The 24,604-nt window shown below is 42.9% G+C and overlaps 1 protein-coding gene across 1 annotated transcript in view; it reads left to right on the top strand.

Annotated features, from left to right (window-relative positions):
- SLC18A2 (solute carrier family 18 member A2) overlaps window positions 1-24,604 on the top strand; it is a 28,573-nt gene that overhangs the window by 168 nt on the left and 3,801 nt on the right. The window contains exons 2-13 of the mRNA XM_027655325.1: window positions 1,688-2,039; window positions 9,407-9,465; window positions 10,861-10,944; window positions 13,684-13,776; window positions 14,186-14,275; window positions 14,376-14,419; window positions 14,494-14,554; window positions 19,170-19,265; window positions 22,523-22,601; window positions 22,846-22,897; window positions 23,334-23,397; window positions 24,462-24,581. Of these exons, the coding sequence (XP_027511126.1) occupies window positions 1,688-2,039; window positions 9,407-9,465; window positions 10,861-10,944; window positions 13,684-13,776; window positions 14,186-14,275; window positions 14,376-14,419; window positions 14,494-14,554; window positions 19,170-19,265; window positions 22,523-22,601; window positions 22,846-22,897; window positions 23,334-23,397; window positions 24,462-24,581 (1,194 nt within the window). The remainder of the gene's footprint in view (window positions 1-1,687; window positions 2,040-9,406; window positions 9,466-10,860; window positions 10,945-13,683; window positions 13,777-14,185; window positions 14,276-14,375; window positions 14,420-14,493; window positions 14,555-19,169; window positions 19,266-22,522; window positions 22,602-22,845; window positions 22,898-23,333; window positions 23,398-24,461; window positions 24,582-24,604) is intronic.

Below are 24,604 nucleotides of genomic sequence, written 5' to 3'. Positions count from 1 at the left end.
AAATAATCTCCAGTGGCAAATGTACTCCCTGAATGACCGATTAATGCTCTCAAACACAGCATTTTCAAGCACTGATTTTTTAATTTTTTTTTTTTTTTTTTAACACAAACTGTGCTCTGGGCATTGCAAACACACCGCCGTGGACATCAAAGCCTGGCTTTATTTCCATGTTAATTCCAGGATAAGGAATAAAAAGGTCTCCATAACTTTTTTTACGGTTTTTTTTCGCCCCCCCTGCTAAACACCAGTAATTCACAGAACGACAGATAACAGTATTTTTAGCTCATCACCGTTTTTATTCCTGTGGTCATGCAGCTGAAACCACAGGCTAGATAACACTGGAGATGCCTGTTTCCTTGTGATAGTTCTTCTTTCCCCCACATTGGTCTTAAAATGATAGATTAATAAGAAAACTATCTGACTGGGTTTTGCAAAAAGAACTTCTGTGAGTTAGTTTAATAAAATAATCCAAGTTTTGATCAAAGTCAAAGATGCAACTTCCAGTGGCTTCAGTGGCATAGGGTCAAGATTCAGGAATCTACACAAAAAAATACAGTTGAACAGTTTTCACTGGTAGTTTTAGAAGTCCTCATAATTCAAATGTTTATATGAATTTAAAGAAAAGGGTTCAGAGAAACTAGTGGCTCGTGGATGTGCACACACACACACATATGGATGCACATGCTTCTCTTGGAAGTGACTTGGTCTGTACAGAGCCAGCTCTCAGATGATGCTGCACAGTCAGCTTCTGAATCAGACTCCTGAATTTCTTGGGGGGCTTCAGCTTAAAAGATAAAAGCTGGAAACACATCTATTTTTAGCAAGTTGATTTTGGATTTTTTTTACATGAATATACTTCCCTTAAAAAACCTTAGTATTTATTTACTTGTTTAGTAATGTGCATGCTAGAAGCCCTAGAAAGCATTACAGTTTTCAGACTTGAGAGGGTGAGCTTTTTCAGGAAGAGATGCAAGATGGGAAGGGGTGATTCTGTCACTAGTGTTAAGATAAATGAACCTGACATCTGCTTTTACAAATTCTGAAATGCTAATTTCTGAGATACATATTAATACAAATAAATTGCAGCTAAGATCATAAAGCATATAAAGAAGGTTCCTTCTGACTGATCTCTTCATTGTATGTTGTTAAAAAATGAGATATGGAAACATCAACACGTTAGTTCTGATTACTTAATATAGGAGTGTTATTTTTCCTTCTTATGGCTGTTACTCCTCAATATTTTTATGGTTTATTTTAAAAATGTGTTTTATTATATCTTTTATATTTTGGTTTAATAAGAGTTCCAGTGCTTTCCTTGTCATTTATGTTTTCGTAATCTAATAAAAGGATTTGTGCAGTCATATATGACAAAGATACTTCAGATATGGCTTTTGATATACTTTGCTTAATGATGTCTGTGTAAAAAATTTATGAAAACTGGCAAAAAATAAAGACTACTGTAAAAGAACTTTTTGTTTTAAACTACACCTCTTAGTTATGTGTGTGTTTTTTCCCATGAGCAAATTTCTCTTTCAGTTCTGTCTTCCTGCCATTCAAAATATTAACGTGCTCTGCACAAAAGCCTTGTTATTTCCTAATCAGTGGCAAAGCAAGCAAGAAAATTTGGTGATTCCATTTACAAATAACCTGATAGTAAGAGGCCGACATGTTCTATTTGTTTTTCCAGTGCCAATAATTCCCAGTTACCTTTACAGCATCGAACATGAGAAAAATGCCACAGAAATCCAGACCCCCAAGCCCAACCCCCTCCCAGCGACAATGGACAGTTTTCAGAGCATCTTCTCCTACTACGACAACACAACGATGGTTACGGGAAACGAGTCTGATGCGACAGAGCCCAGCGAGTTGCACCCCACTCAGACAGAACAGATGCCAGTCAATGTGACTCCTTCCCCCTCCGACTGCCCCCGGGACGACAAGGAGCTGCTCAACGAGAACGTCCGAGTTGGGCTCCTGTTTGCTTCCAAAGCAACAGTGCAGCTCGTGACCAACCCCTTCATAGGGCCGCTGACAAACAGGTATGTCACTGCTGCTGCACTGCCAGCCAGGGTTTGGTGCTGCTGGTGCAGTCCAGACTGCTATTCCAAACAAAGTACTCCTAAGTCTCTTTTGGCCCTTGCTTACTGGCCTTCTCCCTTTATCTGGAGGAATATGTTAGTGAAATACATTTGGTGAACACTTCCAAACACTTAAATCCTTTCCCAAATGAGTTGTTAAGGTGCACATCAGCCATCAGTGTTGCACAGTTCTCCTCCAGCTCCCGAGACTTTGGGTTTTTATAGAAACTTCTGCTGAATTGGTGTGAAATATCTTCAGTACAGTTACAGCAGGTCAAAAGACAACGTAGTATTTATAAATCATTGTGAATTGACCTGTGGCACCTACATTAGGCAGAGATGATACTGCAGCTGTGGGCAGGGTTCAGATCCCTCCCTTGCTGTCACTGATGTGCAGCTCTTGGTGTGATCTGCTGTGAGATGATTTGGAGCTGTCTGAGGTAAGAATCAGTGGGAAACTCGTGTGGACTTCAGTGAAGATTGAACAAGTTTCAAATCTTGCTGATGCCACATTCATTTCAGTGGATGCCATGTTTCCATCAGTACATGATCTAGCCCAGCCTTCAAACCGTTCTCTCTAAATTCTTGCATATTTAAGGTGTCTTGAATGAAATATGTCTAAATGGGACTTTGCAGAAATTAACTTGAGCCAGCGTCAAGGCTATAAACAACAAAGTCAATGAGCTACAAGCCCCTCTCCAAATCCATGTACTGATGATGTTTACGTGAAGATTAAAAGTATTTATAATATCATTTAAAATTTTTGTGTAATAATGAATTTGATTTTATTTTTAGCATTTTGTGTAGCTGTTCCCCAGAGAAACAGCTGCAGTCCTCCCAAACAGGCTATGAGATCAATCTCTGCAGGAAACAAACTCCAAATTGTGTTTAGCTGGGTCACTGATTTTCATACAGAGAAGAATTATTCCTTTCAGAAAGTAATATGCAGCAGAAATTTGTCATTGTAAAACACATTAGTTTAAGCAGTCAATGCCTATCATGTGTGACAACAGTCAGAACAACCAACACACTCTAATGCTAGATATTTCAGATTTTGAAGCCAAAACCACCTTAGTAGTTTTACCTTAGGTTTTACACCTTATATACATATATATAGTCTGAGTGTTTCATTTCTATCAGATTAAAAAGTATCCAGATGAGGTCTAAACATCATTTGGATTCACAGTGTTATGTATTCAAACCCTGTATTCAGTCTGTGGGACTGATCTTAACCAAAACCTTTAGATGAGAATTCTCATTTCCCTTTGTTTCTAACACATATCACCTACACAGATATAAGTACACCACCATGAAAAATTACTTTTCCACAAATGTTGCTGCAAATGGAGGAGGAAAGCAGAGTTTACTTACCTGGATTTTCTGTGTTGTTTAGTGAGGATATAATAGCTCCTCTGTAGGTGAAGCAATATAACATCAAATAATATTTTCATAATAGTTCTTTAGGTATGCTTCTAGATTTTCCTAAATGTCTAAATTTTAGCCCTGTTGACATTTACTCTTCTCTGTTAGCATCATCATTTCCACAACGTGCCAAATCAGGAGAGAGGCACATGGTGACACCTCTGCCCTGGAGCCAGCTGGGACACACCTGACACATCCTTAGGCTTGGCAAGGAGGCAGGAGATGCTCCTGTAGCATCTTCCTTTGCTGTTGGGAGCAGGAGTGTGAACTTCAGTGCTGTGAGCTGAGGTTTCCTCCCGGAAACATTCTACCTGTTTTTGCCTGGATCAGAGTGTGTGACTGCAGTCACAGGGGCAGGTTTGCAGGCTCAGATGCCCAGTGAGTGTGAGAAGAAAAAACAAGGAGCACGTCATCCTGGTGTGTGACAAACTCTTCCCTCATACATCAGAAATGAGTGTCTTAGTGGCAAAGTGGCCCTAAATTAGATTTAAGGTTCACTGGTTTTCTTTCATGCACTATTTGTATCTTGGTACTGGTATCTGCCTTTCTTCTTGGTGGGAGCTATCAGCTACTGCATTTATCAATTAACTGCAGGAGTTATTGGATACCCTCTGCCCCTTAAGTTGACAATTTCTAATAACGATGTGTATGATCAGCTAAAAATTATGACTGTTATAAATTAAACAGAAAATATCTGAGTTACCAATAGAAAGACTCTTCCTCACCCCTGATCAGCTGTTTGGTGATAATTGTTATTGCTGTTATTACTTCTACAAAATTTCAACAAAGTATTACGACTTAGGGGGGAATTGCTTGCTTAGTTCATGATCAGCATGCACAGTTTCTTAAGATACTCAGTAATTTTCTTTTTGAAACAGGTAGCACATTGTGTAGAGTGATTTTTATTTTTCAGTCAAATACAGCTGTTCAAGCATGGTTTGAGTATGGAGTTACTGGCTTTTACTGGCACTGGTTTTGAGTGCTTGAGTTTGTACAGCATGCAACAGGATGTTCTACTCATATCAGTGTGTGCCAATAATGGCTATTGTATTTTCTGAAAGTTTTGGGGGCTGTTTTCCCCTTCTTTTATAATTACTGAGGGTACAGATTTTCAAAAACAAATTTCAAAATTGGTTGCACTCAAGGATTATGTTCCAGAAAAAATGTTTCTCATTTAAAGCCCAGCTCTTCCCACGGAATACCAGACAAAATACACCTGGCTCAGTGAACTTGTTTGCAATTCCTGAAACAATACAACTTCCCCTTGGCCTAACAAAGTCCCAGTAAAGCAAACATTTGGTGATGGCTTTGCCATAGGATGCCAACAACACATTTCCCACTGTGGCACAGTTTCAGGGCAGAGCTGGTAAGGTTTGGTGGCTCAGATGCACATCACATTTTTCCTTGTAGTGAACTTGGCAAGAAAGTACAGATATAGTGCAGGGCTTGACACAGGACACTCGTGAGGAGGGTGCACTGGCAGGGGCAGATTGAAGGCTCTGTCTAATTCTGTCCAGTGGAGAGAGTGGGCAAAAGGCTGCTGTGCCCTTTGTGACTGATTTAACTCACTGCCCTGGCACAGAGTGCCCAGAGAAGCTGGGGCTGCCCCATCCCTGGGAGCCACCAAGGCCAGGCTGGATGGAGCTCTGAGCAACCTGCTCTAGTGGAAGAGGTGTCCCTGCCCACGGCAGGGAGATGGAACCAGATGGTCTTTTGGGTCCCTTCCAACCCAAACTATTGTGATTCTATGATTTACTTCACTGCTTTTTTTTTTTACTCTCTTACCAAGCTCCCTGCATGAGGCTGTGAGCCCAGCTGTGCTAACACCTCAATCCACCAGAGCCAATTGGATGTCTCTGCTGCCACGTATCTCTCTCCCTTTTTTTTTATCAGTCTGAAAAAATATGTAGTTTTAACCTTGTGTTTATACATATTGGTCCGAAAAATCATTAAAAGATTAATAGATATTTTCATCATCATTTTTACACCAGCCTGACTACAGCTTTGAACTTTTTTACATGAGAGAGTGGCTAGGACCACAACATGTTCATAACCAAGATCCATGCAAAGAATGAAGGAGAGAAATAAATAGCATTTGTAACTGCTTCCAGTTCAGTTCCTGTGTAAGCTTTCCTTTCAGGTTTTGGCAGGTGATTGAAGTGACCTGCAGGTCAGTCTGTCCCTCTGCCTACCCTGTGCAGGGAGCATGGAGGTGGGGAGTGCATGGATTACACACCCTGTTCCTGCTGACCCTGCATGTTCTTCCTGACCTTCACACACCTTCAGTGGTTCATTGGTTCATAGCCTTGAGGACCATATTCCTCTTGCTGTAAATCCTGCCCAGTCTTCACTGCCAGTGAAGCAGAGCCAGAGTGGCAGCCAGGACAGCCCTAACGAGGGCAGCTCGCAGTGGTACCCATGGGGGTGGGAAACAACAAGGTTCAAATCAGTGGATGTGCAGCACTCAAATGGATAATTAGGCTCTAATAATCCACAGCTGCTAACCTGGTCAGTGTAACCTTTATTTTACTGCTGCACAGAACCACCAATCTGTTGTCTTACCATAAGATAATCTTGTTAATAGGTATAAATCACTTCCTAAGAGTCCTGCAGTCTGGGGCTGACATGGCACTGAAATGGGGTTCATTTGGGCATTCTGCATCAGTGGCAGTCTTCCCTTTACCTCCTTCAACTAATGACTCAGGCTTTTTCAGAGGTCAGTAATACTTGTAAGAAGCACTTTCAGCTGCAGGTAGCTTTAGTGAAACATGCTGGACTCTGCTTCAGAATTGCTTAGAGGGCTGTGGAAGGAGTGCCCAAGAAAATTACATGCCTGGGCATGGTAACAAGAAAAAAGAAGGGAGAAGACAGGTTGTAATATTGCTTTGTGTTGCACACTGCAGGGGAACAGAATGTAGAACTGGGATGGACTCTACCCTATTATGGCTGGGAAGGAGAGACTGCACATTCACAGGTCTCACATGGCAAGGACAGGAATGGCCCAGGACCAAGGGACAGAATCACTGAGTAGTTGGCTGTTACAGGTGGTGTCTCTTCTTTTTGTGGTTATTTATGTTATATAGTGTAATTGTTCAGCAAAACCTCCCAGTCTGTGCTCTCTAATATCTGTAGAACAGATCAGGGAATGCAGCTGCAGATTAGACATTTGTGGAAGCACAACTCCAACGAATTATTGCTGGTGTTTCAGGAGGAGGCAGGGTTTGCTAAGGGGCAGGGTTTGTTAAGATTATGCAGGAAAGGACAATCTGCATAACTAATTAAATAGGTGGATGTGGGTAAGACTTTCCCCTGAGCAAGAGCAACTCTGACTTTTGGAGGTTCAGCAATCCCATGCAGGGGCAGCACACCAGAATTGTGCATCTCAACATTGTGGATGAAGCTCCAGGGAATTTTAGATTTCCAGACTTGTTTAACTCACTACAAATGCATGTCCAGTGCTGACCTGTAGCAAGAGTAGGACTGAGTTCTTCTCCAGTTCTGCCCTTATCACCCTCCCCTATGTATCACTTCACACCTTGCTGTGACCCTGTTTGTCCAAGGTAAAGGAGGAATAATATCTGTGACTGCAAAAATTAAAAGCAATGCTTGAACACTTTCACTGAGCAGTAAAAGTGACTTCCAAAATACTTGTTTCCTTACTGCCTTCAACGACCAGAAACTTCTCAAATGTAGGAAGCCTATAGGAAGAGAGGACATCTCCTCTTTTTTGATAGAGTATCAGTTAGAACTGGTATGATAGCACTCCTCTCTGTTGAACTCATGAATGTTTATGGAAGATCTCACAGTTCATGTCTCTGATTTAGTGATGGAAATGTGAATGTGGGAGCCAAGTTGGATGGAATTTCTCTTCATGCAAATAATTAAATTTTAATTCAGTGTACTTGCAGCAGAAACAAATTGTTATCTCACAGGCCCTGTGTCAAATCTATGAACTGCCTGATTTCTGTATGGAAAGCAGACTCCTCCCCCCCAGTGCCCATCCTAGATATCCCTGGGATGGCCTTGACAGACACAACCCTGCTTTACTTTGCAATGGGAGAAGGCATAAGGACAATCACCTTCTGCTTTCACACAAAGAGGATAACACTCTCCACCAGCACTGTCCGTGCCTGCAGGATTTTGGGGTTTTATGTGTACCTGTCAGTGTTTCCTTTAACTGAAAACCTCAAAATCAAAGCAATTATGGTCAAACTCTCTGTGGCCTGTTCTACCTGGGCTCACTGGGAAGGGAAGTGCTCACTCAGCTCTGAAGCAGGCGAGAAGTTGGCAAGAGGTAATTTTTTGTTTCCTCATGTACAGAGAAACATCAGTGGAGACCAACATCCCCTTGTGTGATAACTGCTACACACACAGCAAGAGGAGAGACAGGCTTAGAAAAATCAGTCACTTTAAATAAAACAGTCCAAAAAAAAGGTAGCTTTGTTCTCTTATATGCCATATTCTCTTATTATGCCAGATATTAAAATTATTATCATAAAGCCACTGAGGAAGTTTGTGATAGGGGTTTAATTCGCTTTAGAGGTACCAGTCCAGTTAAGTACCATATGAGTAACTAGTCTCTGCTGGGTATTTGCAACACACACTTAAAAATCTCAACTAGAAGAATTAGTGCACTATATTTTTTGGCGTGTTTTAATGTAGTGATGATATTTAAGGCAAAATTGTTCTTCATTTGAGTTTTCTTTGGCATGCAGAAATGTGCTTGCTAGATTTCTTTCATTCACAAAACTCATATAAATGTTATAATGAGACAAACAGTGAGCACTGAGCCCTGCACTTCAGAGAGTTTTCCATTTTCCAAAGCCCTTAATTGTATAAAAATATTAAAAAACCTCCAAAGCTCAAAATAATTATTTTGGTTTGCCCGTGTCATGACTGCTATTATTAAAAGTGCCATTATAGATTCCTCCATTGTTTGATTGACCCACTTCAGCCAATACTGCCACTGTAAATGCCCAATACTGTCAAATTATTGAAAGTTGAAATCTTTTGAATGTACTCTTTTGAAAAGCATCATCCATTGTTGAGGAATTTGGCCATTAAATAATGCCTTGTCAAATACATTTGAGAACCACAATCCTACAAAAAAGAAGCCATGAACAAAGTGTGCTAAATGGAATACTCAGACTGTCTTCAGAGCTAACAGGGTTTTGACTCTAGGGTAGATTTTTAATGGTGGAAAATAATATATTGTGATTATTTTTGTTGAAATTTCAGTTTTAGCTGCTCAAAAAACGCATTTGCTTTGTTTCCTGGAAACTTGAAAATGCTTAGAGCAACCATGCATTTCTACAGGCTGTTTAGAGTCCTAATGAAGAAGGGGGTTGATGAAGAAAGCTTTGATCAGCTCCATTTTTGCTCCTAAACACATGGAAAGCAAAAAAAATATTTTCAGGCTCTTTGGGACTCTTCTTCTGGCTGAGGCAGAACTCCCAGAAGAGCTGATGACAAATTCTTCCAGTAAAAAAGCCGTTGGCTTGGCTGTGTCTCATTATGGTCATTGTCTCACGAGCATGGAAACATGACTGGCATATTTCAAAGCTCGGCTTGCTCACACAAATCTTCCCTTGGAATAGCTTTGGCAACCTCGTGAAGGCCCAGAGGGGCTTTGTTGGGAACAATTTAATGCAGGACAAGAATAGGGCAATCAGATCCTAATGAGAAGTATTTCTTCCGGGGATTTCAGATACAAAGTCTGCTGTGCCAGATGAAAAGACATTTGTAACATGGACAGATATGATCATGTGGGCCACAATAAATAGTTCAAAGCCTACCAGAGAACTACAGGCTGGGGTTTTGGCGTGTGTGAACTCATGTGAGTAAGTCTAACTCAAAACCTCAGCGGGACAACCTCAGAAATGTGAAATATTCATTTTGTTTTCCAGAATAGGCTACCAGATTCCACTGTTTGCTGGCTTCTGCATCATGTTTGTGTCGACAATCAGTAAGTGTCCATATCCTTTTTGGTCTGGCCCAGACACAATCTCTAGATAAATAATCCATAATAATTATCGCTAGGAATGCTTCTTGTTGGTGTACAGTGACTGACTTCCAGGGAAAATGTAAGGGTGTCTGCTCCATGTGGATGAGATTAAACAAGTACAGCCTTATGAACATGCTCTAAGGAATCATGACCTTCCATCCCACCTCGGTGGGTCTCCTGCTAGGCTGAATCTTTCAGGTTCTTCTGATCTGGAACTGTGCTCAGACAGCTCTAACAGCCATGGAAGGGCTGTCCTGCAAGATCCTTGACAACTACAGATTGTGGGGGCTTATCAGAAAGATCGTGAGGCTCATGAGGAGAACATGAATCAACAGTGTCTCAGCGTTGCTAAACACCACTGTGGGATGTGCAAACAGGAGCACAGGCTGCAAGTCAGCTGAGATAATTCATCTGCTCTAATGGCATTGATAAGGCTCCAGCTGCTGTTTCATGTTTGGCTTTGGCCTGCATTTAAAGCTGTGGCCCAAACAGAAAGAGTACAGAGAACATCAAGGATCATTAGAGGCCTATGAGGAACAATGAAAGAATCAGTTTTGCCTCAAAGGCAGATGTAAAATGTATTAGAGTCTATGACAAAAAAGGGAGGGAACAAACAATTTTCCATATCCAGTGTACATAAGAGAAGGAATAATGACAGGCTGGCCAAAGAAGATGTGGATGCCCCATCCCTGGCAGTGTCCAAGGCCAGGTTGGATGGGACTCTGGGATAAATCTCTTGGGAAGAGACAGATTGGCCCTTCCTCTGGTGTGCAATGTTTCTGCTTGCCTGATGTTGGGAGGACCAGAAACTTGGCACAGCCCTTGGATGGGTGGCTCTGGCTTCCCTGCCCCTCCAGCCAGCTGTGCTGCACACATCTGGGGTGGGGCTGGCAGCACCAGGGGAAAACCTCTCACCACCCACTTTTTGGAGGGAACAGCAGTGCACTGAGGTGCAGGGGTGTCACATCTACCTTCCCTGGACGCCTGGAGCTCCAGGGGCAGCCTTCAGGGAAGCAGCAGAGAGGCAAGGCTGGAAAGGAAAGCCTTGTTACTCCTTCTGTGTGCAGCTGAATCAGAGCAGGCTGTAATCAAATCCTAAGTAATTAGTTAAAACTGCTTGGGTGCTTGCATTCTGTGCTACCTGGAGGCTCAGACACCTGAGAACAATTCAACACTGACACTTCTAAATGCAATAAGAGAAAATAATGCTGTTAGCATTGAAAGTGGCACAAGTCACTGTAAACACTTGACTAAATTGTAGGAAGTTTTTGTGATAGTTTGGAGAAATCTAACTTTTTAACCTAGTTAAAAAGAGCTAACCTAATTTAAAAAATTTACCTCTGTTTTTTCCTGTAGTGTTTGCCTTCTCTGGAAGCTATGCATTGCTGTTTATTGCCAGGTCCCTTCAAGGAGTGGGTTCCTCTTGTTCTTCAGTGGCAGGTAAGAGAAGAATTGATAGAGTAAAATGCAGATCATTCAGTCATTTTCTGAATGGTATTTTGTCTGCACTTTCAATAATTAATACAAAAATATTTAATTAGATCAATTTCATGGGTTTTTTTCTGTCCCTCTCATATAAAGTAGCTCAAAAGCAAATGTCTTTTCAGATTTCCTTGGTATTTGGGTTGCACTAAGGTAGAGCACTAAATGAACTGCACTCTCCCTGGGATTTCTGCACCTGTGTCTTCAACATTTTAAATTCATTTTTAGCCATTTTAAAGGTCATTGGGAACTTATGTTGGTACTTATTGCAGTTGGAATAGCAGCTCTGTCTGTTACTGAAATTTCTGTTATACAATGTTGTTTTCAAGGACTTTCATGCTGGCTGCCAGTTTGGACTCAGCTTACCTGTAATACAAGCTTTTATTTTTAAATGAGTAGGTGAAATGGAGTATGGGTTTTCAGCCCAAGTTACTTAACCCTTTTTGAGACTGAGATTAGAGAAAATATATTTTGTTCATGTTGAATATTTCAGTCTTAGAAAAATTCCTTGTGATGGCAGTAGAAATAGAAATTTGGCTTGGGAAGGGAGGTGAATTGTAGTGTTGAGTCAAGGTGTCCTGTGGCTTGCTCAGGAAAATCCCCCTTTCCAACTCGGCCTGGCCTATAACCAGGGTTCACAGAAACTCCATAGAGGCTTAACAAGAATTTGGTGGCTGGATTCCTCCTGGGTTCCCTTGGCAGGGATTGTGCTCCAGCCCACAGCTGGACGATGCTGTCTGGGGCAGTGGGGGGAGCTCCAGGCTGAGCATTCCATCCGGGAGCAGGGGTACCTCATGCTTCAGAGGGATTTGAAGCTGCACAACAAGAACTAATTGAGAGATTTAAACCTGGATGAGTAGTGGGAAGAGTGGGGATGTGGCTGAGGGAGAAGGGAAGGGCCAGGGATGGAGAAGGCAAAGACAAGCAGGAGGGGTAGAGACAAGAGAATCCATCTTTTCTCTGATATCAGTTAAGATTACAAGTTAAGCTTTCCAAAGGGAAGACATGCCAGAATCAAAATTATTATTCAGCTTTAACTCAGTCCTCAAGTGTTCACCTTGAGGTACAGGCTCTTAGATGAGTACATGACTATTTTTCTCAGACAACCTACAAAATGGACATAAATAGTCCACCCCTTCCTGAAGGCAGGATCAGCTTATATCTGTCATTCCTCATGCACACTTGACAGGCATGATCTCAGAAGCCTCCAGAAATGCCCTCAGCATCCAGCGTTGTGCTTAAGTACCTTCATGGTCACGAAGTTTTTTCCTGATGTCTCAGCTAAAGGCTCCTTACTGTCATGTGAACCTATTTCTGCTTCTCATACTTTAGAGAACAAGAAGAACAGTTTCTTTTCTTTATCTTTCTGGCTCTCTTTAATATTTCAAGACTCTTATCACATCTCACATCAGCATTCTCCTCTCTGGTTTTAAATTGAAAGTCCTGCAGTTGTCCCTCACAGATATTTTTCTTGCTCACCCTTGTTGCCATTCTCTGGACAGTCTTCAGGGCACCCCCACACCTTTCTTCCTGTGCTGCACCAGAATCAGACCCAGCCCTGGGAAGATCTGGCTCCTTACAGGGAGTCACTTCATGTATCTCCCAGCAAAGGAAGTTTTGTGTACTATTGCTGCCAATCAGTCATTGGCTCCACTGCATTTGTGTGTGCAATCATTCCTATCCATGTGTAAAACTTTGTGTTTTCTTCTTTGTATTGCCCCTTAGTGTTGTTTTCCAGAATATTACCCCAAATCTCACGTTCATTGAGGATTCTGATACAGCTCTCTAACTATCTCTCCAGCTGTCCCTGCAAAGAGTTTGATGATGTCATCCACAATTTTCAATAAGCATGATAATCCACACAGGACCTCTGCTCCTTTGATGCACATGATGGATGGTATTCACTTAATGATCAGCCATGCAGGGTTTTGTTTTCTCTTTCTGTGTAGCTATCCATCTTATTTACTGAGCCCTACAAAAATCTTTATTTGAAAACACAATTATTAATTTCTATGAGGACTCTTCTGCAGCTTTTACATCTATAGTGTCTGAGTGCTTCACAAAAACACAAATGAATTAGGCTTCATGATGAAGGTTCATAATCAAATGCAGAAATGAGGCATGTGAAGATAAAGGTCAAAAGAATCCTTTTATTTTGGATACTGAACTTGAATACTCATTTACAAACTAATCAGTTCTGCCTAATACCTCATGCACAGAGCACAGGCAGCACTGACCACAGTTTCAGCTGAGGGGTCACCAGACCTTTGTGTCATGCACCCAGAGCATAAATAAGTGATAGTGAGTGCTTGTCAAAAGCTTTGTTACTGCTAGTTGGAAATAGTCTAAAAGCTCTGTGACAAAGACAGGGACAAAGAATCCAGCAAATAAGGGCATTGTTAAATTACCTGACTGATACTGCACAATGGAACATGGTCCTGGAGACCATGTGCATTGCCAAACCCCTTTTTGCTTCAAAGTTAATTCTATGGGGAGGGACTATATATATATATATATATATGTATGTATGTGTGTATATGCATACATGTATATGTACACACACAAATACTTTCTGTCTTTTCTGTGTGATGTTTAGTAGGTGTGGCAAATGATGACCATAAACTGTGGCACACAGATGTCTAATTTTGTGTTGTGCTTTTTTTTTCTTGTCTTTTTTTTGTTTTCTTTGGATTGCAGGGATGGGTTTGCTGGCCACTGTGTACACGGATGATGAAGAGAGAGGCAACGCCATGGGAATTGCACTGGGAGGCCTGGCCATGGGAGTGTTAGGTCAGTGAGTTGGAGCTCTGCTGGCAAGAGAAGCCACCCGTGGCCCAGCCAGCCCAAAGGCAGTGCTGCTCTGAGGCAGCAGGGCTCTTGAGTGTGATGCTGTCAGGCAGTCTCCAGGTTAGATTGGCAGGGCATGTTAAGAAGAGCTTTTCCCACAGCAGCACATTCCTTATGGAGGTGCACGTGTCCAGCAGTAATCTCTGAGATGCCTGGGTTTTGTTCACATGGAAGAGCATTTTGGGGAGAGAAGAATATGGTATTGTTGTGATCAGTGAGCTTTGGGGGGGTTTCTAAACCGAACTTTTTACTCTCTGTGTGCCAATAGCAGGATGCCCAAATGCTTGCAGGGGACATTTGTTCAGAGTCAGAGGTGTGGCTTCCCAACTGTGTCCTTCCTCTCTCCCTGCAGTGGGCCCCCCCTTCGGCAGTGTCATGTATGAGTTTGTGGGGAAGAGTTCTCCTTTCCTGGTCCTGGCAGCGCTGGCTCTGTTAGATGGAGGTCAGTAAATCCAAAGGGTCAGGATCACCTGTATCCCTTTCATGACCCCACCATCCATCCCCCTCATGGGGAATGTTCCAGCATTGGTTTCTCTTTGCAGCTGTTCAGTTGCTGGTTCTGCAGCCATCCAGGACACAGGCAGAGGTGAGTGTTCAGCTAAAACCCTGTAGGCAATGGGTGACACTTTGCCTTTCCTAATCCCAAGCTTTTGTCCACAGAGCCAGAAGGGGACACCGCTACTGACACTTTTGAAGGACCCCTATATCATTATTGCAGCAGGTACTACATCCCTTTTTATTTCTTTTAAACCAGCCATTGGTGTCATTCCTGGCTTGCTGGCATGTCTTGGGCTGAGCTGCTTTGACAGTATTGTCATTTGCTGGTTTCCTTTGCATAAAGCTCAAAGTGCCTGTTGGTACTTCATCCTACAGGATGAATATACCAGCAGAAACACAATAGGCAGAAGGTTTGAAATAAATGTGTCTCTCCAGCTGAGAGGACACTGATGACTTGCAGGTGCTTGCTGAGGCAACGAGATGTGGACAGGAAACTTTCTGTGGGGCAAGTGAGGAGGGCCAGGGTTTCAGAGGGAGGGATTGCCAGCACACCACAGGCAGGCATAGAGAATAACTCTGAACTTTGTTTCTGTTTGAAGAGGGAGTGAGTTTGGTCTCTTCAGTGTGGATTGTATTTCAGAAAAGGCCTGGGTTGAATGGTGAATGGCATTTTGTATTACCTGTATCATTTGTCTAATGAATCTTTCTGTCTGGAGAGATGTTTGCCATTTTGCCTTGCATTTTGTTGAATGTTTATTCTGAAGACTGTAATTGAGCCTGGTTCTTTCTAATGTTGACAAAACACCTGGAAACAGACAGTTATTTTCATAGTTTTTTTCTTAGTTCTAACTTGCTTGTCCACCAAAGCAATTCTTCCAGGCATTTCTTGGGTTCTCTATTTCTTGGTGATCTTAGGGAATGGTCATAACCTTAACTCTGTGACCCTTGACTGAGCTGTAACTGAAGTTATACAAACACTTTTGTTTGAGAAGTTCTCAGAGCATTAAAAGACCTTTCCATAGAATGAATGTATTTGGGGGCAAAAAGCAGCACAGGGAGTACTGGTTCTAAGAGATCAGATGTACCATTCATCTAACTGGGTACCTGCCTCTCACAGTGCCTAAAGCAGGTGTTGCAAGCTGGGATTCATCTGACAGCATTTGACAAATACTTATGTTATATCCAGGCCATGCTAAGGGTTAGTCTGGAGCAGAACTTGGTTTACACCACAAAATATGACAAGGGGACAGGTTTTTAAGGGGTACTTTGCTTGACTAAGATTTAGCTACTCCTGCCAAGCTTAGTCTCGGCCAAGGAAGAGAAAAGGTACCAAGGACCATGGATCCCACTGTTTTGGTTATGTCCTATGTCTGCTAAGAGCATGGATGGACTTTGTTCCAGGTTTTAACACATGTACATGGCGTTTAATTTCTGCAGCTGTTCTCTAAAGATTTTTCAGCAACATTTCAGGCTCTGTGCAGCCTCAGAGCCCCAGAGTTGTGAAGATTGGGCAGCCTGGACTCCGGGCTGTGCCTGGACTCAGGGCTGTGTGTCTGCCCTGGCTCTTTTTACCCCCTGCTTTCCTGTACATGCCTGCACAGTGCCTCCTGTTTCCCCTTCCCATCTTTGATCCAGTGCAGCTGAACACATCAGGAGGAGGAAAGGAAGGATGTACAGACAGGCAGAACCACAGAGACCTTTCCTGGTCTGATCCTTCCTGCTCTCACCAGCTGCTCTGAGTGACCTGTCCTGCTCCCTCCAGGCTTCAGTGCCCAGGGTATGAGAAAACCCCACTGATAATCCATATGAGGGACTAAGTGCAGCACCCAGGGTCTCTGCTTCCCAGGACAGAGCCTGCCCAGTACAGATGATGTTGATGCTCTCCAACCTTACCCTCTTCTCCAGCTTTATTTCCCTTGCAGACTAAAACTGTTTTTGTCTAAGCTGGATGCCAAATACCACCTATAACTTCAGCTTATCTGCCTTATGAATGCACATCAGTCCAAACGCAGTTTTCTTGATGCACTGGGAATCCACTGCTTAAGTGTTAATTGCTTCAATTCTGAAATCACTGTTTTAGTTACTAGAAAGGGTCTGAACATTTCATTTCCTCTCCCTTATCCCAAGGGGTTAGGTGGGCATTTTTTTGCTTTATTTTCTAGGATGGGAATTTCTGATCCTGATGCTGGCAGGGAAGGGTGGGTAAGTGTTTGGGAGGGATGGCAGCTCTGTGCTGTGACACCCTGGGGCAATCAGTCAGGGCCCGTGTCACACCCCTCTGTGTCTAAACCCCAGGGATGCTGTGACTGCAGGTGTCCCACACTGTGTGCAGTGTTCAGTGTACACACACACATTAGAGAGGAGAAGGTTAAAAGTCTTGCTGGGTTTACTCTGCTCATGGAGATCAGGGGGTTTGAATGGCTTTTCAGGCAGCTCACTACCTCATTAAAACACTGACTGCATTGCCAGTGGGCTGATTAGTTGACCACCAGTAAAAGCCAGGGATGTTTTAGGCATGCTGTAAAAGGGTTAACAGCTTGTGTTCCTTCCAGTCTCGATTTAGGTACACTAATTTCATGCTATAAATTCAGACTCTATCTCACGAGTGTGTGTCATAGACTTGAGTTGTCATTGTTTGTATTCTTAACATACAAGCACTTTCTGACCAATTTATCTATAGCACACTGTTGCTCCTCAGCCCAAGGTGTCCTTGTGTCAGAGGTGACTCTTTGAAGCCCATGCCATCTGTACTCACTGGCCAGGCAAAAGAAGTGTTGCTGCTGTGTTTCGTCACAGCTGTAGGAGCTCAGGGACTGAAGTCAGTCCATTCCTGCAGCCAGACCCCACTGACAGGGGTTAAAGAAAAGTGAGGTGCTACTGGTGACACAGTTGTGTGGACAGACAAGTGAGTTTAAATGATCAGATTAAAAAAACAGAGTTGAGATGGATTTCATCATAAGCACGTGGGTTCTTCAGAAGATGTGTGACAGCTTTTTGCTGGGTACCTGTTCTTTTACAGAAAAATGCCAGTGATGTCTGTGCACTCTGCCAAAAGCTGAGTGGGCTCTTGGCTAAAGAGGTGGGATTCAGCTGAGAGGCTGCAATTTCAAACCTTCTGGCCAACACAGGACATGTAATTCCCAGATGAAAAGATGCAGGAGTTATGCCCTTGACACTTGGCCCTTTAAAGAGAGGTCAGCTGCATGCAGAACAGAGGAAAAATAATTTCTCTTCTTTTGGGGAAGCTTTGCTAAGGTAGCATGCTCTTTATTGGACTTTGCTGTGAGTTTGCAGGGTGCCAGCTCAGGCACTCTCTTTTCTTTTGGGGTACATTCTCTAGACCTGAAGTACCTTTATCACCATAACCCTGAACAAGGCCTTTGCTGTCTAAGCCATCTCTGTCCAAATGGTCCTGCTTCCTCTGGCTGCACTTTGTGCAGTCTGAAATGTTTTCCCAGCATCAAGGGAGCTGTTTGAGCACGGCTGATTTTGCCCTGGGAGAGGCAGCCCCTTGGTGTTTAACTGGGGCTCCTCACAGACAAGCCAGTGGGAGCTTGCACTCGAGTGGAAAGGTTGGCTTTTGTCTTTAGGGCAAAGCAGTGCTGAACTGTTGCTCCTTGCCCCAGGAAGGGAGTGAGCCAGCTAGCCAGTAAGTTCATTTTAGGAATTGTGGATACACAGTCTAATATATTCTGACAGGTCTGAGCAAAGAAGGATATCAGTGCTCATTTGATTTTGAACCTTATGATGAGGAACTTGTTCCCAGAGAAATAATGTTTTTCTGAATGCAGAAAAAAAAAAAAAAGGCAAAATTTAGATGGTAAATGGCTGTGAGAGTCTAGAATATTTTCCTAAATTTCATATAATGTAAATATTAGGAAAAACAATGGGAACACAAATTTGAGGTTGTCACTTCTAGCAGTGACTTCTAAAAACCATGTTGTAAGGGATCAGCAGAGGGGACATGTCCCCTTGCCCTGCATTAAGCTTTGACTGCCTCAGGGTCTTTTGAGGAAGCTTGAAAGGCATCTTGAATCCAGAGAAATACTGTGGGGTTTCCTCCAGCTGAGGGGCACCGAGGACAGAGGGACATGTCCCAAGCCCCTGGAGCCTGGCTCTGCAGGCAGTGGTGTGGGCAGAGCTGAGCTGGCAGGCAAGGCTGAGTCAGCACTTCCACCTCTTGTTATCCTTCGTGTCTGGGTTACTGAAGGTCCAGAAATTCAGAAGAGATCTGTGAGCACTGAAATTCATAGGGCTGGGCAGGCTCAGCCAAACCCAGGCTTTGCTGCACGGGCTGTCTGGCTGCTACCTACAGGATGTTGGGAGAAAATTCCCATTTCTAGGGGACAGACATCCCTGTGGTTGTCTCTTGGTATTTTCAGGATCGAGACCTCCACATCTCCTCATGTGATGGAGGCACCATCTCTCAGATGACAGAGGCACAGGGTCAGAGCCTGTGCTTCTTACACAACAGGGCTCTGGTATTGCCCCAGGAGACTGGGTAAAGACCAGAAGATTGTAGTTTTAACTAATCATTTGTACAACAGTCAGACCTCGTGAACTTTCCAAATGTCATCAAGCTCACTGCAAACTTTCACATTATGAAATAGCTTAACCTTTATTGTAGAATTTCTAGGAGAATAGAAATATATAAAAAGTTAGTCTTCAGTGATTTTACATTGTGTTCTACCTAATGTTAATCAACATGTGATGCTTGACAAATAGGACTGCAAAAAGTGTGACGTGTTACGTAAAAGTATCAGTTCTTTGCATGGCCCTTTGTTCATAGTCAAAAGAAACGTTTACTTCTATTTTTCCCCTCCCCTTCTTTCTCTAAGGATCCATCTGCTTTGCCAACATGGCTATTGCTATGCTTGAACCAGCCTTACCCATCTGGATGATGGAGACCATGTGCTCAAAAAAATGGCAGCTTGGTAAAGTACAGTATATTATTTGTATCTCTCTATTTTGTCTGATGATTGTCTCAGTTCTGGTCCTGTTAATGATTATATGCTTCAGGGGGGGAATTTTTTTTTTTTATGGTCTTTAAATTTTCACTGCTATACCTGCACAGTTACAAACATTGGTCTGTAAGAAAAATAGAAAGTTGTTGATAGACAGATTGATGTTGCTGCAGCAGAGGCTCCAGTAAGAGGCAACACTACAGCTGAAGAAGGAATCCAGCTCTGTTGGGAACCCCAGCAGCACATCTGGCAGTGAGAGTTGGCAGGGCCAGCTGCAGGATGCCTGTTGAGCTGCAGAGCCAGCCTTTCACGGCAAAACAATTTGTTTGTTTTTTTTTCCTAGAGGGAGTCCATCGTCAGTTCCCAGTGGGAATTGCCAGGGGCAGGCACAGAAATCTGCAGCAGGTACACTGCTTGGGGCAAAGCACATTTGTGCCTGCACACACACCTTCCAGGCTGCTCCTGCTGCCATGTGGAGGAACATTTTACTGAAAATGTGGCCACAAGGAGCACTTTCCCTTGAATTTGATAGATTTAATGTCCTTCTAGTGGTTACTTTCCACAGAAAGCAGTGGGAGAGCCCCAGCTTGGACCTCTTTATAACCTTTATAAAACAGTCTCAGGAAACCAGTGCCCACAGGCAAACAGGGAACATGCCCCATGTGTCAGGTTAGACTGGAGACTAAAGCTGGGGCAGTTACTCTCTCTTTGAGGTGAACAGGAAGGGAAAAACCCACCAGAAAATAGACAAAATTCCAGTGAGTGTCAGACTGTGTGTAAGAGGTTGATGTGAATATTCTTAATTGGAGGATGCCCAATATCTATTTGATAAACATAATGATGTCTTCTGTGCTGTGATGTTTCATGAGGGTATTTTTTAATATCAGTATATGGCTTTTGAAAGAAAAAGAAAAATCCTTCATTTAAATGATGTTCAGGCAGCATCTGACTGAGACCCCTACTCTGTGTTAGTGCAAGTGTCCCTGCACCATATAGAGACACAAACCTTGGCTCTAATTATTGCAATTCAGCCCTAGGGTGGCCACAGGTGCAGTTCTTAATGTGCTGCTGTACTGTCGAACATGGGAATGACTTCTGGCCTGTACTATAGCAAAGTGAATATGCAAACTTAGATATTTTGAACCTTGCAAAGGAAAAATAAATATTGCTTATCTGCCTTCCTCACCAGAGTTTCATATTACTGGTGCAATAGAAATGAGATTTACAAATCTCCTCGTTGAACAGAGGTTCCTAGAAGGAAAACATCCATTTTAAATTAAGATTAATTTTACCCCTTAATGATACAAGTAATTGACTCCATTACACTTTGTCTGATTTCACAGCATTAATTAAAGTTTTTAAGCCTCTTAAATTATATCTTGAACTGCAGGGTTTTAAGCAAATGATTATCTTATGCAATTGGAGATCCAGCTGTTTGAAGCACAATCTGAAGAAGGTATAAAGAACCTTGATTGGCCCAACTGATGTTACTGTGCATAAATCTTATTTACAAATCACGGTTCTGCTTCAGTATCCACAGCTTGCACACCAACCTGCAACTCTTATTTAAGTTTGCCTTTGCAGTATTGCTTCTCTTTTACAGCTGTGCAGGTCTGCTCTGTGTGACCATTTGGTACAACCAGATACTCCAAGCAGTAGCTGTGGTTACACAGGTGAAAATGAAACGTTTCCCCAGCACCACCACTGTAACCCACAAGGATTTTAATCACAGGATATTGCTGTGCTAAAAATTACCTCTTGATTTTTCTCTTATGAGTATCAGAGAGATAGGAAGGAAGATGGATAGGCAGGAAATGAGAAAAATCCATGCTGCCTTGGTGAAAGATGAGGAGCATATACACTTGAAGGAAATGGTTTGATTGTGTCCTGCTATGTCATGGCTGCTTTCTAAATCTGAATTACCTGATTTAATGGGGACCAGATGAAAGACTTGTCACAGCATGCACTAATTTCTCAGACTTTCCTAGTTTTGTCAGGCTTTCCAGTTTGGTTTTTCTTAAGATGCAAAGTTTAACAGGAACAAAACACTGTGTGTTATTTCTTCCTGGACACACAACCCATTCAGCACCACTGCACAAGGCTCTGGCATCAGGCACAGCCACCCTGGCCCTCTGCCTCTGGGGTATTTTTCCTGAGAATGTCTCCTCCTCCAGGGCAGTCCCTGCTCTCACCACACCTGCATCATCTCTGCTCTCGAGGCAGCAGCGGCACACCATGATCTCCACTGGCATTTCTTCCTTTGACATTTCCTCTCTGACTTATGCGTAGGGAGAGCAGGAATCCTGCAGCACAGACTGGAGCTGGCTTTTAAACCAGAGATGTTTCTGGTCACTGTGCAACCAACCACTCCAGATATGGCCACTGCTGGGAAAACCTCCAGACTAGAAAAAATTGCTGGTCCCACCAGCCTGCTTTTGGGGTGGATGTGGGAGATGAGTCTGGGTACCCTCCCATCAGGGTCAGAGGGAATTTATTCAGGTGTCCTCACTGCAAGTCATTACACATAATTTATTTTTTTTTAAATTTAAACCAACAATCGATTCTATAAAAAAATTAAAAATATGTTGGCTAAATAGTTTCCAAACAAATATTTTAAGGTTTTTCACCCTTACAATTTTGATACATGCTTGACTTCAGTCGCTGCTCGACCAAGGACTGTATCATGGCCCCACAACCCTGCCTGCACCAGGAGGTCCCATGGCACTCACAGGCCTGCAGGGTGACTGTCCCTGGCAGAGGCAGAGCAGCAGCAGTGCTGTCCCCTCCTGCCTGGAGGGTGACTGTCCCTGGCAGAGGCAGAGCAGCAGCAGTGCTGTCCCCTCCTGCAGGGCACTCCCCACCCCAGCTGTGCTGAGCACACCCTGCACACCCCTGTGACTGCGGGCGAGCTGCTGTCCCTGACCCATCCCAAAGGTTATTGCAGTTCCACATAAACTTCTTGCTCTTTGTTGTTCTGTCCCCTCTCTCATAGCAGCTCTTGTAGCTGATGCTGAAAAACTCTTTTCAAAGGCATCACATCACCCCTGCATTTCACAGCTGATGTCCTTGGATTTCATGAGACAAACCGGATATTTGATTCTCTGGGCTGTGCACAAAGGCTCTGTTAGATGCACTCAGATCAAAATTACAGTGTCTGGGATTTATTAGTTTCTTCTAACACTTCACTAAAGTCCTTGCTGATAAAACCTCTCATTCATATTTTTCAGGTGTTGCTTTTCTCCCAGCTAGTGTCTCTTATCTCATTGGGACTAATCTTTTTGGGATACTCGCGCACAAAATTGGCAGGTATGCTTCATTTAAAATACTAATCATCTTCCAGTCTCCTCATGTACCATTTCCAGTGTTTCCCAGGGCAGTTTATTGATAGTGGAAATTATTAAACTTCATTCTATAGTAGCAAAATTGCTTTTTTGAACACATTGCTACTTTTGTTGTTTAAGTCAGCACTTCAGACATGACTTTGAGACATTCCAGATCAGCTCTAGGATCTCGTTATTACCCATCTCTGAGTGATGTTTCTCTTTGACAGGTGGCTTTGTGCTTTGCTGGGGATGCTAATCGTGGGAATAAGTATTTTATGTGTAAGTAGAAGATCATGGATCTTTCAAAGCATGTGGATGTTTGTGTGCTCATCTTCAAATGTGTGCTTTTCCTGTGAGATTTTGCTGAAGTTTCTGCTTTATGACATGGTATTATGCAATGTGTGCTTAATAGGTTCCAGATCAGATTTTTGAGTGCTTTCAAACTTCAGTGCTTCAATTATTTTAAGAAAAGTGGCTTTGAAAGGAGGATGATTCTTTACTGAGCTGTCACTCAGTTTATTCTTGCTGATAATAGAAAGTGTGTCAGTGGTTTAATGGCACAGTTGTCTGAAATGACAGTTCAGAACAAGGATCAAACTCTCACATCTTTATAAACTGTGCCAGAACTACTTGGAGAATTTATCTTAGAAAAAGAAACTAACCTCATTAGCATGTGCAGTGTGACATAACTGACTGTCTGAAATTTCCTTTACAGGTACCCTTTGCTAAAAACATTTATGGGCTCATAGCACCAACCTTTGGAGTTGGATTTGCCATTGGTAAGAAAATTTACAATTACTTCTTACAGTCTGTTGTTTATGTAAAAATGATTTTATGTGAAGTTACAATTAGTTTTGTTGCCACTCTGATGTGACAGTAGTGAAGTCTGAGCTGTGGCCCAAACTGATAATCCCAAGAAGGATTAAAGGACAGAGCTTAAGGAGTTTGTACCAGGCTGCTTTAGACAAGCTGGATTGCTGAGTCTGTCCAGAATGGCTCCGCTGGCCTAAACAGATCTTTTGAACTGTCCAAGAATGTAAACATCTTTTTCAGAAATGAAGGCATGCACTGCCTCAAACCCACACTCTTCTTTCTTGTGGAAAAGAATTATGCAGACATTTCACAGAAAAAAAAAGTCTTAAAATTTTCTACCTAAAATAGGAATTCCCAAGCCCACGAGCAGGTACTTCAGGTAATGTGTGTGAGCATGCAGGCAGGCTGGAGTGGGCACTGGGGCTTGGGTTTCAGCCTTTGGTTGGTCAGAAAATGTTCTAGGGCATCTTCACGCATGAGGGATGTGCAGTTAGGAAAGAACTTCCAGGCACAACCACAAATCCCCACTATCTGAGCACTTCTGTCAGCTGCCTGTGCTGCTTCTTACAAGCAGTGAAGGTGAGGCTCAAAAGACATGATAAAAGCACTATAAATAATTTTGACTGACTGAAGGCTGATGCAATCTTTTAGGCCTAGATTAAGTGTAAGTTCATACCAAATAGCTTTCCCCTAAATAAAAGCTACTTGGCTGGTAATGTGGGATGGGAGCCTTTGCACAGACAGTCACTGGGAAGTGCTAGATATGCTCCAAGCTCATGTCTCCCTGTCCTCTGGCAAGTGCCACATGTATGTGTGTGTACATGTCCATACATGACCTCAGACACAGCAAAGACCATAAAAAACAAAGCTAATACAGACTGTTTCTACACAAATCTTTTGCCTAGTTCAGAACACGCACCCTTTTAGCTGCTTTTGCATCCCTTCTTAGCACGTGCTTCGCCAAGACATTAAAAGGAGAAAAAAATAAAGGCAGTGTTTTCCTGAAAGGTGTGTTCCTCCCTCCCCCCAGGAATGGTGGACTCCTCCATGATGCCCATCATGGGCTACCTCGTGGACCTGCGCCACGTGTCCGTCTATGGCAGCGTCTACGCCATCGCCGACGTCGCCTTCTGCATGGGCTTTGCCATAGGTGAGTGCCCCTCTGCATGGGCT

The sequence above is a fragment of the Corapipo altera genome, unplaced genomic scaffold, assembly GCF_003945725.1.
Source record: "Corapipo altera isolate COAL_440 unplaced genomic scaffold, ASM394572v1 180, whole genome shotgun sequence".
Classification (NCBI taxonomy): domain Eukaryota; kingdom Metazoa; phylum Chordata; class Aves; order Passeriformes; family Pipridae; genus Corapipo; species Corapipo altera.
This window is presented reverse-complemented; position numbering and strand designations above follow the sequence as displayed.